The sequence below is a fragment of the Cavenderia fasciculata genome (assembly GCF_000203815.1).
Source record: "Cavenderia fasciculata unplaced genomic scaffold Scf_EU5ZYIE01BBABR-5, whole genome shotgun sequence".
Lineage (NCBI taxonomy): Eukaryota > Evosea > Eumycetozoa > Acytosteliales > Cavenderiaceae > Cavenderia > Cavenderia fasciculata.
The window spans coordinates 185,993-203,808 of NW_004457690.1; the positions used below are offsets into that span (position 1 = coordinate 185,993).

General features: G+C 34.3%; 6 protein-coding genes across 6 annotated transcripts; 1 reads left to right on the forward strand and 5 right to left on the reverse strand.

Annotated features, from left to right (window-relative positions):
• Window positions 1–61: 61 nt before the first annotated feature.
• Window positions 62–2,063, reverse strand: DFA_09030 (uncharacterized protein; the record flags this gene model as incomplete). Its single annotated transcript, XM_004354840.1, has 2 exons — window positions 62–1,428; window positions 1,520–2,063. 2 exons carry the CDS (start codon window positions 2,061–2,063, stop codon window positions 62–64), a joined length of 1,911 nt encoding a protein of 636 aa, XP_004354892.1.
• Window positions 2,064–2,859: 796 nt separating this feature from the next.
• On the reverse strand, window positions 2,860–4,909 carry DFA_09031 (uncharacterized protein; the record flags this gene model as incomplete). The annotated part of the gene is made up of 3 exons (XM_004354841.1): window positions 2,860–2,961; window positions 4,288–4,580; window positions 4,774–4,909. 3 exons carry the CDS (start codon window positions 4,907–4,909, stop codon window positions 2,860–2,862), a joined length of 531 nt encoding a protein of 176 aa, XP_004354893.1.
• Window positions 4,910–5,098: 189 nt separating this feature from the next.
• On the reverse strand, window positions 5,099–6,717 carry DFA_09032 (uncharacterized protein; the record flags this gene model as incomplete). The annotated part of the gene is made up of 5 exons (XM_004354842.1): window positions 5,099–5,179; window positions 5,255–5,333; window positions 5,406–5,638; window positions 5,719–5,969; window positions 6,618–6,717. The coding sequence occupies 5 exons, from the start codon at window positions 6,715–6,717 to the stop codon at window positions 5,099–5,101; spliced, it is 744 nt and encodes a 247-aa protein (XP_004354894.1).
• Window positions 6,718–6,808: 91 nt separating this feature from the next.
• On the forward strand, window positions 6,809–10,686 carry tirA (Toll-Interleukin receptor domain-containing protein; the record flags this gene model as incomplete). The annotated part of the gene is made up of 7 exons (XM_004354843.1): window positions 6,809–7,020; window positions 7,093–7,536; window positions 7,623–7,747; window positions 7,835–8,580; window positions 8,668–8,867; window positions 8,946–9,141; window positions 9,208–10,686. The coding sequence occupies 7 exons, from the start codon at window positions 6,809–6,811 to the stop codon at window positions 10,684–10,686; spliced, it is 3,402 nt and encodes a 1,133-aa protein (XP_004354895.1).
• A 118-nt stretch (window positions 10,687–10,804) lies between these two features.
• psiG-2 (PA14 domain-containing protein) lies at window positions 10,805–13,722 on the reverse strand (the record flags this gene model as incomplete). The annotated part of the gene is made up of 4 exons (XM_004354844.1): window positions 10,805–12,796; window positions 12,870–13,001; window positions 13,081–13,463; window positions 13,644–13,722. The coding sequence occupies 4 exons, from the start codon at window positions 13,720–13,722 to the stop codon at window positions 10,805–10,807; spliced, it is 2,586 nt and encodes an 861-aa protein (XP_004354896.1).
• A 714-nt stretch (window positions 13,723–14,436) lies between these two features.
• DFA_09035 (pleckstrin domain-containing protein) lies at window positions 14,437–17,278 on the reverse strand (the record flags this gene model as incomplete). The annotated part of the gene is made up of 5 exons (XM_004354845.1): window positions 14,437–14,534; window positions 14,775–15,033; window positions 15,120–15,392; window positions 15,482–16,489; window positions 16,568–17,278. 5 exons carry the CDS (start codon window positions 17,276–17,278, stop codon window positions 14,437–14,439), a joined length of 2,349 nt encoding a protein of 782 aa, XP_004354897.1.
• Between the last annotated feature and the right edge of the window lie 538 nt (window positions 17,279–17,816).

Genomic DNA, 17,816 nt, shown 5'->3' on the forward strand with positions numbered 1-17,816 from the left:
TTTTTTTTGTTGTTATTATTATTATATTATGTTTTGTTGTTATTTGTTATTAGTGAGATTTTTAAATATTGGTAGCTGCCATGGATAAAGCGGATAGACCTTGAAAAGATGGGACACAAGAATTATCCTCTATTGTGGAATGAGTAACGGCGGTAGAGGATGGAGAAGTGGCAACCACGTTGTTTGTAGTTGATGTGTTTGATTCGGTAGTGGCGGATTTGGCAGCAATTTTTTGGGATAATATCAAAGAGGACAAGGGAGACGATTCGGTTGGTTGGAAATGGTTCAAAATATTGATTCTATTGATTTCTTTTTCGAGCATTGGCTTGATGGAGGAATGGTCGTGCGAGGAAACCATCGAGCTTAAGTTGTCGTAAATCTGACGCAACTGGGTACGCAGACGTTGGACTTCCTCAAGTGTCGGGTCCTCTTCTTTGGCGGCGGTGTTGGTGGTGGTGACGGTGATAGGATTGGGCAAGAGAGCGGATGAGGGCAAGTAGGCGACGCCGCTGCCATGAGATGATTCCCCCTTACCTTCTGATTGGTGTGACGACAAAGGTAAGTGGAATCCCTTCTTCTTATTATTATTGTTGGCGGTTGTGGCGGTAGTAGTGGCAACGGCGGCGGATGATGCCGATGAGGTGTAATGGAGTGGTGATGATGATGAGGATAGCATCAACAAGCCCATGGGAGTGTCGTCTTCATAGGACTTGATCTCTTCAATCTCTTCAATGTTGACATCTTCGCGCTCGTCAATCGAGAGTGAACTCTCGTCTTCACTGCACGATGATGATGACGATGACGAGTAATCGTTGCTCATCAACATGGAGATCATGGGAATGGTTGGGATGGGTGCAACTGGAACAGATGATGGTGGTGACGATGTGGTAACTGGCAAAGTGGTCTTGGAACCTCCGAGCATGCTATCACCACGCGATCTCTTTTTTAGACGTTGAGTTGGTGAGTTTCCGCGTGGCGATGGCACTGGTGATGTCAACGATTGAGACGACATGGATTTAATATGACTCGAGATTTGTTCGTGTATTCTCTTGTCAAATGAACTTGACGAGGCACTAGTAGTAGTGGTGGACGGACTGGCAAGTGATGGAATGAAATTAGATGGTGATGGAACTGTAAGAGTAGTAGTAGTAGCAATTGGGGTAGCTGTGGCAGCGGCAGTAGCAGTAGCAGTGGTAGCAGTGGTAGATGTACTATTATTTGTATTTTTCATAGAGTGGTCCTTGTCGGCCTCGCTATAGCTTCTCTTTCTCTTGGTGAGCACCTTTTTGGACTTGATTTCATCCCATGGATCGGATATTTGTTTCATTCTCCAATACCCATTTTGTTTATAAGTGTCCATACCACTCTCAAACAAATTCTTAGAGTGGGACAACATATCCTGGATTTGTTTATGCCAGTTATCGGATCCTATAAAAAAAAATAATAATAATATGGTATGTTAGTCATCCATTCTCTTTTCTTTTCTTTTCTTTTCTTTTCTTTTCTTTTCCATTCTTACTCTTTTTATCAAGACATAATAAATGCCAATGTGCAGTCATGAACCCATAGACATCAGTCTTTAAGTTGAGGAATGGCTTTTGTGGCATTTCGATTTGCAGACAATAGAATACGATACGCATGATGCATGCCCAAGTGGGAGACTGGTTGTTGACAAATGGACTGCCTCTCTTGCACAACAAACATTCTTTAAAGGTACAGACGGTTTGATGTGGAGCAAGTTGGTCGTTTCCATTGGCTGTAGTGCCGACTGGGAGACGATCACCAGATGAACGTGGGCTGACTGGTGATGTCTTGGACAACAAAATGTCGGCCGATGCTGCTGGACTACTAGCAGAACCTGCATCACCCATCATCGACATGGATGGCGAAAGTGGAGCTTGGATGGGCAATGGTGACGATGGAGCTGACAATGATTGTGGTGGCGACGAAAGGTTCTTCATACCCAACAAGATCTGAGCTGAAAAGACATCCTTTTGTGACTTTTTCATTGTTGATGGTGATTTTGGTTCTTGTTGTTGTGATGGTGAGTTTGGTGTTGACATGACTTGGTTGTTGTTGTTGTTGATATTAATTAAAACGATGGAAACGTTATTGGAATTATTTTAAATGGTGGTGGTTGAGTGAGTGGGGTGGGGATTACGCGCGTAGGGGGGGCTGATATCAGCGAGAATAAAGATTGGATTGAAAAAAATATATAACTATAAATACAGAAAAATATATATGAATTGATTGATTTGTTGATATGGATATTGATATTGATTGATATAGATTAAATCTTAAATTGATTTGAAAAAATAAATAGATTGGATTGATTGATTGATAAATAGATTGGTGGAGGAAGTTTTAGTTATTTTTTTTTTTTTTGGATCACGTGATGTGGCAATATATTTAAGTGTTGTAGTAGTGAGTTGTGATTTGCTACTTGTTTGTGTATATAATATAACGACAAAGAAGAGAAAGGAAAGGAAGATAGATTAAAAGGGAAGAGTTAATTGTTATTGTTGTGTATAGATAGAAAGAGTAAAGAAATAGATTTGATGATAATAAAAAGGTTTCTTTTTTTTTTTAAAAAAATGGTTATTATTATTTAAGAATATTATTTATATATACAAAGGAATGGTTATCTTAATTATTATTATTATTATTATTATTATTATTATTATTATTATTTGCTATTCTTGGTTATGGATTATATTACAAAAAAAAAAGAAAGAAAAAGGTAGAAGTTACTCTAGAAAGAAGAAGAAAAGAAAGATAGAAATAGAAAAAGTATATATACACACAAACAATTAACCTAACAACCGACGACTGAACAACACTATTCGATTAGCAGAACATTTATAAATAAGAAGTGTAAAGGAGGTATAAAGAAGGGTAAACTAAAATATTATTTTGTTGTTTTTTTGTAGCTCTAGCGATTTGATCTACTTTAATATTATTCTATATATTTTGATTGTTGCTGTAAAGTTCTCTATATTGATATATATTGCTAATACTGATCTAACTAATTAATTAATTAATTTAATGTTATTATCTTTTTGTTAAATATCTGTTTTGTTTATGATGTTCTATAGTTTGTTTTGTTATATAAATATTGAATGAATGAAGTGAGAGAGACAGGTGTTTATTGTTATTATGTAATGAAAAATTTAATATTGAGAGTCGTCGTTTTTTTGTGAGCGACCAACAAAATTCGTTTTTTTTAATTTTTTTTCAATTTTTCTTCTTCATGTTGTTGCTGACACACACAGCTCAGCGATAGTGTTGAAAGTCACAGGCTTTGTGGGGGTGTTACCTTTTAAGGTGTTGAAGCTTGAAACAACCCAACACCAAGAAACCTAGAAGAACTTGTTGTTTTTGCCCTTTATCAAATTTCCCGTTTTGCACAGAGGGACGCAGCCTCTTGGCTTTGCCACCTCAAAAAAATAAAATTTTGAAAAAAAAGATATTTTTCAAATCGTTGATTCCTTGAAGCGTACTACTCTTCTTGGGTGCCGCGCAAATTTTGAAGATTTGAAGCCTTCCTTCCCAGTCGGTCGTATTCATAGTCACATCACCCATTTTTAAACTACTGACTGGGAGGAGAGGGAAAATACTTTTTGTTTTGAAAGTCTCAGAGAGACTAGGACCATGTCTCTTTAAAGTAATGGTTACTTCTTTTGTTGTTTGTTGGTATTATCACTCGTCACTTGTATTGACGATGACGATCGTCGTCAAATAAAACATGTATTATTTGACCGTCGAAGAATTCCTCATACCTTTCATTCCTTCGTTCGTTTTTTATTTGATTCGTCTGATGTCTGCTTCATTCATTTGAAGATCTTTTGGACAGACCCATTTTTGTAGTAAACTGGTAAATAGACACGACGACATTAGGTGTGACTGTAACGAAACCAAACCTCTAATTAATTAATTGAATAAATGAGCAGACGAAAAATAGAAAACAGATAAGACTCTGTATCCTCTGACTGTCTTGTTCTATCGTCTTTCGTTTTTTTATAATAACCACCAGAAGCTCTATAGAATCGATCGTTTTTTGTATGTCAAACCCATAAACACAAAAACCGAATAAAACGAGTGCTGGTATAAGCAATGATAGTGATATGATGGTCCCTTTGCGAAATGTAAATGATGACTTCTGATCGTCTTCCGAGCTCAGCCATATGTGCAAGGGCCTTGAAGAGGAAACCTTAATTGCGTTAACGTCTGACTATATTTCTTTAATAATAATGTACATATTTGTTGTTGTTTTTATTACGATCCTACTTGTTGTTTCTTCTTATTTGTCTTGAAAGAGAGTAAATCATTAAAAGTTGGTGTGATATTCCAATCTTCTCTTCTTTTTGATACATACTCTTCACGTTCAGCATTTTCTTGTAATCTTAATTTTCTATCTTCTTCTTCGATGATCTTTGATTTTACTTTGATCGTTTGTTGTCTTGTCTCTTCGTTTTGTATCTCTTGAAAGCTTGGAGCTATATCTCTTCTAAAACCTAACCAACTATTCCATAATGGTGGCAAGTTTCTTGGATTTGGTTCACCATCATAGTATTCTACACCTTTTTAGATAGATAGATAGATAGATAGATAGATAGATAGATAGATAGATAGATAGATAGATAGATAGATAGATAGATAGATAGATAGATAGATAGATAGATAGATAGATAGATAGATATATGTATCAATCAATCAATATATTGTTGTTGTCGTTGTTGTTTCTTTCTTTCTTTTACAACATCATGATCATACTTCTCTTTTCTTTTCCTTCTTCAGAATATGTTATATAGTATCTATTTTTTAGTAGATCAGTCCCCATATAGGTCTTTGATGTTATGTTCATTTTATCAATTATATTTTTGGCATGGTATATTAATAGTCTATTCATTCTTCTCTCTCTCTCTCTCTTTATATATCTATATATATCTGTATGTATCTCTTCAAGAAAATGAAAATGAAATTGAGCAACGAGGGTGATTGATTAATTTTGCACAGAGACAACAATGGATTTATTTTTTTAATTTATGGATTAATTAATTAATTTGGTTGACCAACTATAAAAGATAGAAACTAGAGTTTATAAAAGAATAGCAATGATATCACCAGCAGCAAATCCAACACCATAAAAGTTTAATTTAGTTACTGCAACTGTCATATTCTAGATAATTGAAGTCACATTAGTACTAATGTCAATAGATGGTATACTTTACAATTATAATTAATTAATACATACCAATATATCTTTAATTAAAGTAGGACCATTAAACAAAAGTACAGGTCCTTCTTTTAATGCAAGGGATGCACCACCATTTCTATACATTAAATTAATAAAAGTTAGAATAATAATAATAATAATAATGATATTAACGATGTTTTATACATACGCAAATGCAGAAGCAACCTCTACAGCCAAAGCAGCAATTTTACCAACCAATTGATCCAATCTACAATGAACGGTGATATTGGCGGCTAATTGGACCATTCCAGGTATTCTTAGAATATTTCTAATGGCAAGTTGGGTAATGGTTGCATTCTCTGTTAGAACAGTACCAATTAGATCTCTTGCTATTTTGGTATCATTAATACATTTCTTTGCCATTGATGGATTGGCTCTAGTCTAAATTTATTTAATTAAAAATAAATTAATATTATTAATATTATTAATTATATAAATATTGATATATTTAAGATACATACTTCATAACCATCGATAACACCTTGAGTAACATCAACCAATTCTTTTAATCCAAATTTAGAAACTTGTTTAAATGCAGCAAATAATGGCTTGGCCAGATTTTTGATGGTATCAATGATTGCTTCTTCTCTTTGTTCACTTTCAATACCCCTATTTCGAAGGAGTAGAATTTCTACATCTCTTTCAGTCCACAATTCACTCTCTTCTCCTAATCTTGATGATTGTGTTATTGGCACTATCAAGGCACCAATAACTAAAACTAATAATATGGTTTTTTGGAACATTTTTTAGAAATATTAATAAATAAAGAAAAGAAAGATAACTAAATAAATAAATCAAATAAATGATATCATATCATATCATATCATATGATGAGATGAGGATGGATGCATGATGAACTATTCTATTTGATTTTTTTTTGTACAACCATCAAATTTCTTTTAACGTTATCATTCATCATGTCTAACATCATCAGTATAGAATAAAAATTCATTGTAAAACATCAACATTCATTCCCATCAGGTGATGATAGAGTACAATCAATCAATCAGTGATTGCATTGTAATGCATCCACCCATTGTTGTTCAATTCATCACCCACTCACTGCACTATTATAACTACAATTTGATTGAATTCATACCACACACCTAACAACCAACCAACGTAGCAATAGATATCATTTGCAAGTAACCGACCGAATGAGCATTATTCCTGTTCCTAAAATTTACTTGACAATGGTTCCACATTTCTTCCTAAGTATAGGTTTTGGGAATTTTTAAATATCTGTAAAATTGCAAAAAACAATAAAAGCAACTTGATTTCAGTTGAATCGACAAACAATCATCTAAAACTAGATAGTTGTTGTTGTTGTTTAAAGACAACACAGTCAGTATTCATATACCAGAGCTTAGAGAGAGAGAGAGAGAGAGAGAGAGAAGAGTGTCTATGTAGATAGTATTCAACGAACCACCACTACCACTTAAATACTTCTTCTCATCCATCCACCAACAGATATCTATCTCTTTATAAATACCTAGCCAGCCCACCAACAACAAGAATAAAGAATAATAATAATAATAACAAGTTACACATATGATTCTTCAAGATAAAAAGTTCTATCTTGTCACTAGATCGTCTGGATTAACATGGCAAAGTAAATCAACAATCAAAAAGATATTAGAAGACAATGGTGCAAGTATAGGTTTTAGTATCATTGCAAAGTCTACTGATTATGTTGTCATTATTAGTGACTCTGTAAACGCCAATAAGAAGAAACCAACTATTGCTGCACCAAATCCTTCATTGTAAGTCTGTCTATTCACCTGATTGGTCATCATCATCTAATGATTGTTAATACCCTTTTTATATGTTTTTAGATATTCAATCTATACTAAAGCTAAAAAGTGTAATGTACCAGTTGTTACTGATGACTTTATATTCAAATGTATTGTTCAATCTACATTATTGGATCATTCATTGTTTGTTGTTGATAATGTACTCGAGAATGGTATTGTCATGGAAAAGAATCATTTGCAAGATGTATTGGGTATGGACTTTTCTGGATTCGATGATGATAAATTGGATGATGATGAAAGTGTCTATAGTGAATTCATGATGGATGATTTATTGACTGGATGGGATGAGCAACAATCATCATCATCATCAACACCATCAGAGGAAGATTCATCAACATTTGAACAATTGGATCTCGAAAAACAATGGATAGAATTTGATGAAGAAAAAGAGAATACTGAAATGTTTAACATTGAATATCCACATGATAAAGAACACATCATTCAAGAAAATTATCTTAAACCAATGTATGTAATCAAATAGTATAGTTTTTGAAATTAAATTAAATTGATTAATTAATTATTAATATTATTATTATTATTTCTTCTCCTAGTCAAGAGATTAATGGATATGCATATTATTATGATGAAGGAACTAAAGTGTTAACATTTATAGGTCTTCCATCTCAATTGAAAAAGATTAATATTAATCATGGTGGATTTACTACTTTTATTGATAGTATGTTTCTTTTTTTTAAATATATGAAGAAGAATGAAACATGAAAAAGAGAACTAATTAATTCATTTTGTGTTTATCTATCTATAGATAAAAAGAATTTATATGCATGGGGAAAATTTACACCAAATATATCATATGGATCAATTAGAAAATTATTGGCCATTGAAGATGGACCAGAATCAGACGAAGATGATTTACCATTTGGAAGAGAAGTTAGATTCAATCAAGTGGCATCATGTCATAGAAACTTTGTTTCTATTGATGAAAAAGGAAGTGTATGGTATTTGGATACTAAAAAACAATCTTATAGCGAAGAAGAGCATGAGAGATACAATCTACCATCTCGATCCTACAGAATGTTGACTCGATTACCACAACACATTGGATCAAATTATCGTGCCGTATCGGTATCCTGTGGATACGATTTTTGTGCCATGTTGCTTAGCAATCAACGTGTTGTCACATGGGGACGTAACAATGTCGGACAACTTGGTAGAAAAGCTTCTTCCATTCATCATAATCCACCTGGTTTGGTTCAACTCGAAAACATTACATCAATTTCTTGTGGTGATCAACATACAATGGTTATCTCCTCCTCTACCACTGCTAGTAATCGAGATATCTATTCTTGGGGAAAGAATGATAGTAGACAACTTGGTGTTAAATTACTTAGTTTTACTAGTACTCCTCAAAAGGTCTACTCACAACACAATCTTGAACTAAAGGTATTTTGTTCTAGCGATTATTCAATTATAATGCAAGAACCAAATACCCTTATCTTACACACTACAAAAAGAACTTTTCCAAAAGAATTCCAATTACTTGGTGAAATGGTAAAACAAACAAACAAATATATGATATTACAAAATTGATATATTTTACTTTATAATCTAATATTATTATTATTATTATTATTTTAGGATATAAAAGATTATGAATTGTTTAATTGTAACAAGTATCTTGGTATTAGATTAGTTGGAGCATATCAAAATGCAAAAGGATTGGTTTATAATAACAAGGTTGACCTTTTAAAGAGTTATCTTGATGAAAAAGAACATACTATATCTGTTACTCAAATATGTAGTTTGATTCATACAGCTGTTCGTTTTGATCATTTAGAGTATGTCAAATTAAGAAAAGAATAATAATAGATACAAACAAATAATTAATTAATTATTATTTTATTATTTTTTTTTAGAGCATTTAAATTATTATTTGCAAGATACCCATCTTCAAGAATTGAGTATAATACAAATAGTACCGTCATTCATACTTGTGCTCAATATAATTCCATTAAAGTTTTAAGATACATTTTAAGAAATCGTTTGGAAAATTTAAATACTGTAGAATTAACTGAAGGTTCTACTGCTTTACATATTGCTTGTGAAAAAAATGTAAGAATGAAAGAAATTATATTAGAGTAATAATAATTATTATTTATTAACTTATTTTTAATTTAGTATTTTGATTCAGCATTATTATTATTAGAATTTGGATGTGATAGAAATGTAAAGAATACAAAGGGATCTACACCATTCCATTTTGCTGTAAAGAATTACCCAGTTGGTGTATTGATGGCACAAAAGGGAGCACAAAATATTCCAGATCGTTCGATGAAGACACCTCTGCAATATGCAGTTGGAGAGGAAAAGGCATTCCTTCAAAGCCTTTTATTCACCAATGAAATATTCCTCAGTTATGCTCACAAGGATTCTGTGTTTGTCAAGGACCTCCGTCTTAGTTTGGAGGAGAGTTCTCTTAGATGTTGGTTGGACGAGTACCGTTTGCAAGCCGGTTGCAACTGGCGTTCCGAAATTACAAAGGGTGTTCAAGGTAGCAATGTGGTGTTGTTTACCATTTCACCAACCTCTATCAACTCGCTTTGGTGTAGAAAGGAGCTTAAAATGGCCAAACGACTATGCAAGCCTGTTGTTGCGCTCTACTATTTCAATCTCGATATTGATCCTGTACTACACGGTCTCTTTGACTATGAAATTAGATTCGCCGACAACAAGGCATGGGCTGATTTGGATGCACCACAACGTCGTGTCGAGTTGGAACGAGTTGGCAAGATTGTAAAGTCGATCGACAACCGTACACCATGTAATGCCAAGAACCAGTTTGACAAGGTTGACACATACAACAAGTTTGCCGACCGTTCAATCTACATTAGTTTTACCGAAGCTGATCATTCGCTAGAGTGGCTCACCAAGGAGGGTCTCTTGACACGGTCACTCCCATTGACTGACCGTGACGAGATTCAAGATGGTGGGGCATCCCGACTGGTCAAACTCGAGCAAGAACGTTCAAAAAAGAAAAAAGAGGAAAAGGAACAAAAACAAAAACAAAAACTACATCTTGTCGAACAACAAAAGAAGAAATTAGAGAAACAACACCAACAGTTTTTGGCCAACTCTAGTGCCAACGATGCAGCCAATGATGATCAGTCACTCAAAGAACAAGTAGAACAAATCGATGAGGTTGCAAGAGCCAATTACTATCGCAACCTCTATTCTTTCTCTGAAGAATCTTTTGAACAGATTCATGTTCAAGAATTTCACACCGAGGATCACTCCAACACTGCCGAAGATCCTGAAAAGGAAATTGCACATCTCAAGCAATACATCAATAATAGTATCCTTCATTTGGTTATTTACACTGACAAGACCAATGATTCATTGGAAGAGATTATTCAAGAGGTTAAATACTCTCTTGGTCAATCCAAAACCATCTATATTGTCACCAATAATTACTCTCAAAACTTTACCAAGTGTCAAAATGAAACAATCAAATCACTGCCGTGGGTAGAAATCCAGTATCAACTAGAAGAAGAATTCTATGATAAAATTGTATCAGTTTATGAAGTCATTGAAAAAACATTTACAACTATGGCAAAGATCAATCATCTTGTCCTTGAAAAAGAAAGAAATAAATTGTAAAGATAAATTAATTTATAATTATTCGAGGTTTTTTTATTTATATAGTTTTTCGAGGTGTAAGCTAAATTAAATTATTATTATTATTATTATTATTATATTATGGATTCATAAAAATTGTTTAGATGAAATCATTTTCTTGGTCTTGGAAAAAGTTACGTTGACCAGGTCTTTCTGATGGGAGATGACAATTGTTTGGTGGTCTTGTACAAGGGGTTGGTTCTGGAGTTGGTGGAAGGTCATCTTCATTTTTGACACATTGTGCTGCGCCACAAGACATTTTAACACAGGTGTATCCCTTTGGACATCCCTCTACCGATCCATCGAGTTTGATACGACATTGTGGAGCACATACTTGGAGGTCTCCATCGGTTGTAATACCACCTGTTGGAAGGCCAGATGAAATACCACTGGTTGGATTAACAGTGATACCACCTAGGGTAGCACCGTGGGTGATATGACTAGATGTAACACCGTCGGTCAAGATACCCAAGGTTGAACCAGATGTAATGGGACATTCATCCCAATCGATAGTGTCTGGGTTTGGAATGGTAATACAGCCATGAACTTGATGACAGATTGAGATTTGACATGGGTTAACTGGTTGTTGACAAATCACTTCATGTGGTTGACATGACATGGTGAGTGGATCGTAGGTATAGTATTCACACTCTGTGTCCAAAAGATGACAGGTGGGTGGTAGATTACCGGTTGAAATTCCAGTGGTGATACTAGTGGTCACACCAGTAGTGACACCAGTGGTGGTAGAAGTGGTGTCTGGAACACAGGTTCCAACCTCACAATGGGTACCGTCAGGACAGACAAGTGGTCTTTCAACACATTGACCAGCATTTCCTGGGAGTGAACTACATACTCCAGGTCTACATAGATCGGTGGTTGGACATTGGACAGGATAGTAAAAGCATATACCGTCCAGACATTCTGTGTAGACACATGGGTTGGAATAGTCACAAATAGGGACTTCTACTTCATTTCCAGTGGCGGGATCACATTGATAGGTTGTGCAAAGGTCGGTATGGTTGTGCTTTGGTTCATGGATACATTGTCCGTCTTCACAAACACTGGTGACACAGAGATCGGCAACACTACAGTCCTTGGGACTGTAGACACAGCCGCTAAAGGCAACACAGGTTCCAACGACACAAGCGTCGACACTGCTATCACAAGTGACTCGACTGTGCTGGCATTTGCCATTCGAACACATATCGTTGGTGCATGGGTTTCGATCGTCACAGTCTTTGAGTGTTTCAACACATTGTCCAGTACTTTCATCACATTCCGAAGTGTAACAGCCACTTGATGGAACGCATTCGATTGCTTGATGGGTAATCTCTCCCGTATTAAGATTACAAGAGTCAATAGTACACATACGGCCATCGTCGATGGGAATATCAGTGATGTCACAACCAGTTCCATCGGGATAACATTCGAAATCCTGGCAAAGATTGACTGGACAAATGGACGAGCAGTTGCAGACTGGCTTTGGTGTATTGACACATACACCGTTTAGACAGGTATCGGTGGTACAAATGTTTCCATCGTCACATCTCTTTCTGGTATGCAAACATCCGATAATTGGGATACAAAAGTCGTCGGTACAAGCATCATTGTCACTACAGTTTCTTTGGAGTGGCTGAGCACAGGCACCTGTTTGGAAGCTACAGTAGCTGGATGAACAAGTGGTGACTGGACATTCTGTTGGTGTGTAAATACATCCATCTGAACTATCACAAGTCACGGTCGAGCATGGAGCTTGATCACAAAAGACAGTGGCTGCGATACACTCGTTATTTGAGCATGAACTCTGACTACACTTGTCATTGGGATCGGTACAAGTAATATCTTCATGAGTACAGAATCTACCCCAGTTTGTAGAGTTGATTCCCGGCGTATCCACAGCAGGACAACGATCGATGGTACATGGAATCTTGTCGTCACAATGAATCGAAGGAGTACAACATTGAGAGCCATCACCTTGACATATACCACAATAGTCATAATACCCACACTGCAAATCAAAATCTGTTTCAATTTCTATATTACTTTGAGATGTATGTCTTTCACAATAAAAGAAATCGAATTTTAATGGTGTCTAAATAAATAAAGTAAAGTAAAATTAATATTATTACAATATATATTTTTTTAAAAATGATTATAATACTTACACCTGGGTTATAAGCATCAAGACTGATGGATCCAGATTGGGCCTGGTGAACACCTCCAAGATCCAATACAAGATTATTGTCCAAATATACCCATACATCATCATCTCCAATGAAATTAAATACTTCTCCACCCTACAAATAGTTAGATTCCAAAAAAAAAATGAGTTGGGTCGCTCAACCTAAAGTAGATCAAATTCGATACTGTACATACCTTAAAGTTCAGGGTTGATTGGAAATGAAGACAGAAATGGAAATTTTTGTTCAAATAGATTGGATATCCTTGTGCATCCCATCCCATACCGTTGATTGGGAAGAAAGAATTATTGACATAGTTCCACATTCCAGTTGCTGGGTTCTTGACAAATACGAGATCAAATGGAATTGGAATGTTGATTCCTGGTGTCGATGTAAACCACTGTGAAAAGGTGGTTTTATTATGAATACCACCAGATAAATCAGCGGCTACAAAGTCTGGAACTCCATTTGCATTGAGTGTTTGAGAAGCAAGTCCCTTTGGTGCTGAAATGGGATCATATTCAAAATCTGGATTTAATAATGGATGATGATCATAAATGATAATCTTAAAGGTTTGAGCTAAAATAATAATAATAATAATAATAATAATAATAATAATAATAATAATAATAATAATAATAATAATAATAATAATAATTAAAGGATTTTAGATTAAATATTGATGGTTGGTATAAACCGGAACTTTTGTTTCTATTTTTGTTGTTCTTGTTGTTGTTGTTGTTGGATGGTCAATCATACTTCGAGCAGAAACCAATAAAGAATAGTGTTGAACAAGTATACATAAAAGTATCGAGAGATACAAATTGATAAATCTCATATCTCTTATCTCTTCTCTTTCTTGTTATTATTATTATTCTTCTGGTTGTTTTTTTTTTTTTCTTTGGAAAAAGAAAGACTAGTCTTAAATTCTAAATGATATATTTTTTTGATAATGTTAAATTATTTGTGAACAATATATATCAGATATAAAAATAATAATAATAATTCCGTAGTGATTGTGATCAATCCTCTGTTATCGATTATTATTACTTCTGTCAGAGTGAGTGGAGTAAGTGAGTGATAAAGTATTCTTTCCACATCTCACTCCTCTCCTGCACTCATCAACACCCATCCATACATCTGATTCTTCACAATTGATGTTGTTGATGTTGTTGTTGGTTGTAAGTAGAGAGTGTAGTGTAGAAACAACAATGTTTCATATGAATCAATGCACAATTGAGGGGGTAGTGCATCAATGATTTCATTCCTAGTCGCAAATAGGGGTGTATGCAAAAAAATGAAAGATGTGTGCTCAAAGGCATATGATCACATTATTGTGATGACGATGGGGGGTAAAAAGGATTACATTGACAATGATCGTTGCATATTGAGTAGTATTGGAAAACGACAGATGAGAGATAGGTGGGTTTGGTTTACTAGTGATAGATATAGTAGTAATTGTATCCAATTTTAATTATGTTTTTTGAATGAAGGGATGGAGGGATTTTTAGAACAACAGTTTGATTGTTTTACTCTGATTCCATTTTAATACCTAGAGGCAATTTAATAATATTATTGTCATTACGGAGGGTGTTTGTTTGTTTGTAGAGCCATTTTTGATTCTGATTGTATTTTTACTATTGTTATGTACTAAAAAAAAAAAATTGATGGATCAACTTCACTCACGGGTACAAAGATACTATACGTATACTGTTTGAACGTGGTGATTTGATTACAATTATTGCCATTGTTTATTATTATTATTCATCATTATTATTATCATTCATTATTATTAAATTTTTTAATCTTGTTGAACCTTCCACCCAGTGATTTTATGTACAAATTGTTTGAATCTCTTGTTATAGGTTGAGGGATCAACAGCAGACATACTGTCCTTGGTATCATACATGGTTGCTTTGTAAGTGTGCTCGAGTTGTTTCTTGATTCCATATGTCGTCAGCATATCGATGATGGCAACATAATATATTCTGTCATAGAGCTCTCCATTTGCCGTACGTGATACCATTCCGCCTTCTTCTCTCTTGAATATTGACCCTTTATCGTCTTGACGTGAATCAACCTTTTTACCATTTAAATAACGGATTCCTAATAATAAACTATAATCCATACAAACATTTTTTTCCAAAAACTAAAAATAGATAAGCAAAATAGAAATAATATTAATTATTTAAAGTTTCAAGTGATTCTACTCCATATTTTTGTTTCTGTACATACGTTACAATCAGTTTCAATTTGTTTAAAGAATTTAGATTTCATATCATCTGAAATAAATATACGTGTACAAAAATCCAAATCCATAAGGACAGTCTTTCCAGACTCTGCTTTTCGATGCAGAGTACTACCTTTGAGATCATAGATTTCATCCATTGATTTCTCTTCAAAAATATTTTCCATTACTACAAAATGAGTACTTTTCATCTTTGTTGGTGAAATATGATGCAATCCATAATATCTTAATAAAATTGAATCCTTATTTTGTGATAAATGCTAAAAACAAAACAAAAGAAAATAAATAAATATTAATATTTATAAATAAATATGTTTTCTAAAATACTATTTCCTTTTCTTTGACATACAAAATAATAATTTGTTAAAATATTTCTTAAATGTTCAAATTCAGCAGATGTGATTGTTTTGATTAAATATTTTTTATCACCAGTAAAATAGAAATAAGAGTTACTTCTGCCGGCGGTAGGAACCTCTGTGAGAGGGTCTCGAGTGAGAGAGATCATAAAGTCAGCGGAATTGACTCCTGCCAACTCTCTAATCTTTCTAAATACCTTGGGACCATAGTCTACAAATTTATATGATACAGATGTCTTGTTGCCTGCGCCATCCTTTTCCCTTGACGAAACGCTTTGTGATTCGCTGGCTGTGAAATCTTCAATGCAAAGATCGGTCACGGCCGCTGCCGATGTCTTGCCCAGACTGTAGAGCAGGGCATTTGAGATTGCGTGTACGAGCTCATAGCTACGATGTGATTCCGTTACCACGGTTGGTGAAACACTAATGTGATTGTTGGGTTGACTCTGGTTCTGTGCGTTGAGTGTGTCAATCACCTCTTGAATCGCACCAATCCATTCGTAAGAGTCGCGCTCAATGTCGGACGAGTAGCTGAGCAGATAGAATGTCTTTCGCGTCGCATGCGCAATCTTGAAGCAAAACGCCTTTTTCGTCTCTGTGTCTGCCAACTCGATCGAGCATTGCTCCAACGGTATAGAGTTTAGTTGCTGACCTCCCTTTTCTCGATAGTATTCGAGACAAGTATCGGTCAATATAAAATATCTTGGTAACCAATTCTTACGAAGATGTCCCTGTTTGTTTAATGTTCCTTCTTTAACAATTCGATTACTTGGTGTTGAATGATATATAATTTCTCCACCATCATCATCATTATTATTATTATTATTATTATTATTATTATTATTATTATTGATACTAATATTATTAATACTACCACCAGGAGTTGAAGTCTGTAAATTAAGACTACTATTTAAACTGTTGATTTGTTGTTGATGTGCTTGTTGTTGAACTGCTTGTTGTTGTTGATTATTATGAACAGTTAATTTAAACTTACTCCACCACTATTAAATATAGATATATATATATATTAGTCAACATATATTATAATTAGTCTATTAATAGATTTGAGCTATACTTACACCACCACTATTAGATCCATCTTCTGTAGAATTACCTAGATTTGGACTATTGTTTCCACTGCTTGCATTAGAGTTTACACTATCAGACGATATTGAAATGGTTGATAGATTGGTGGTTGCAAGTTTAGTGGAATCGGTCATAGACGATTCTTTGGATGAAGGAGGAGAGCTTTGAAGCATTAGATTCTCTTGACTTGAATGTTCTTTACTCAATGTCTTTAAATCTATTTGTAGTTGTTGTGGTTTGGATGCTCTCCAAGTAGTCGTACCGGTACCAGTCGATGTAGTTGTAGGTGAACCACCTCTTGGTGTTATAGGTGGTGTTGTTGTTGTAGTTGCTGTATTATTATTATTAGTTGTTGATGTTGTTTCTATTTTATCATTAGTACTACTATTATTATCATTGTCATTGGTTATAACTATAGTTGCTGTAGTTGCTGTTGAATTAACCTCTTCCTCTTTTTCTTTTTCTTCTTCCTCTTCCTCTTCTTCTTGTTGTTGTTGTTGTTGTTGTTCTTCTTCCTCGGTAACAGTAGTAGTAATAATAGTATTACTTTCAACAATAAATGTCTCTTCTTGTACTTGTTCTTCTTTTTGTTGACTACTAGTACTATTTAAAGAGGAAGAGTTATCATTATTGACTGTGGTTGTTATTGTTATTGATTCTTCCTCTGATGATGATGATGATGATAAGGGTTCGACGTCGTCCATTTTAACAAGTGTAACAGTTGTTATTGTTGTTTGTCAATAATAATAATAATATCAAAGACCTCCTATGCAATCTATTCTCGAGATGTGTGGTGGGTAGACTGACTTGACTTGGGGTTGTCTCTTTGTCTGCGATAGTATACTGTTGTTTGTTTGTTTGTTTGTTGACTTGTGCGATACAAAGATATAAGAAGTGAGTTAAGCTATGGTTTAGAGTGCCCTCAAACGTCGACGCCACCCAACTTTTGTGGAAAGGAAGAAAAGTGCTACCAATCACATGTGATTTTTTGCAAAGAAAGAGTTAAAACTTTGAGTCAAAGCTTGGAAAAATCAAGATATTGCGAGCAATAGTTTATTTATAGAAATGAAATAAGTATTTATATCTTTTGATTTGAATGAATGATATGAACTCTTTATTATTATTATTTATTTTTATATTAAAAAAGGTCTCATTTACTAGTAAAATGGACGAGTATAAAAATAAGAGTATATTTTGAGTCATGATTCATTTAATTTTACTTTGCACTCTCTTTTCATAATA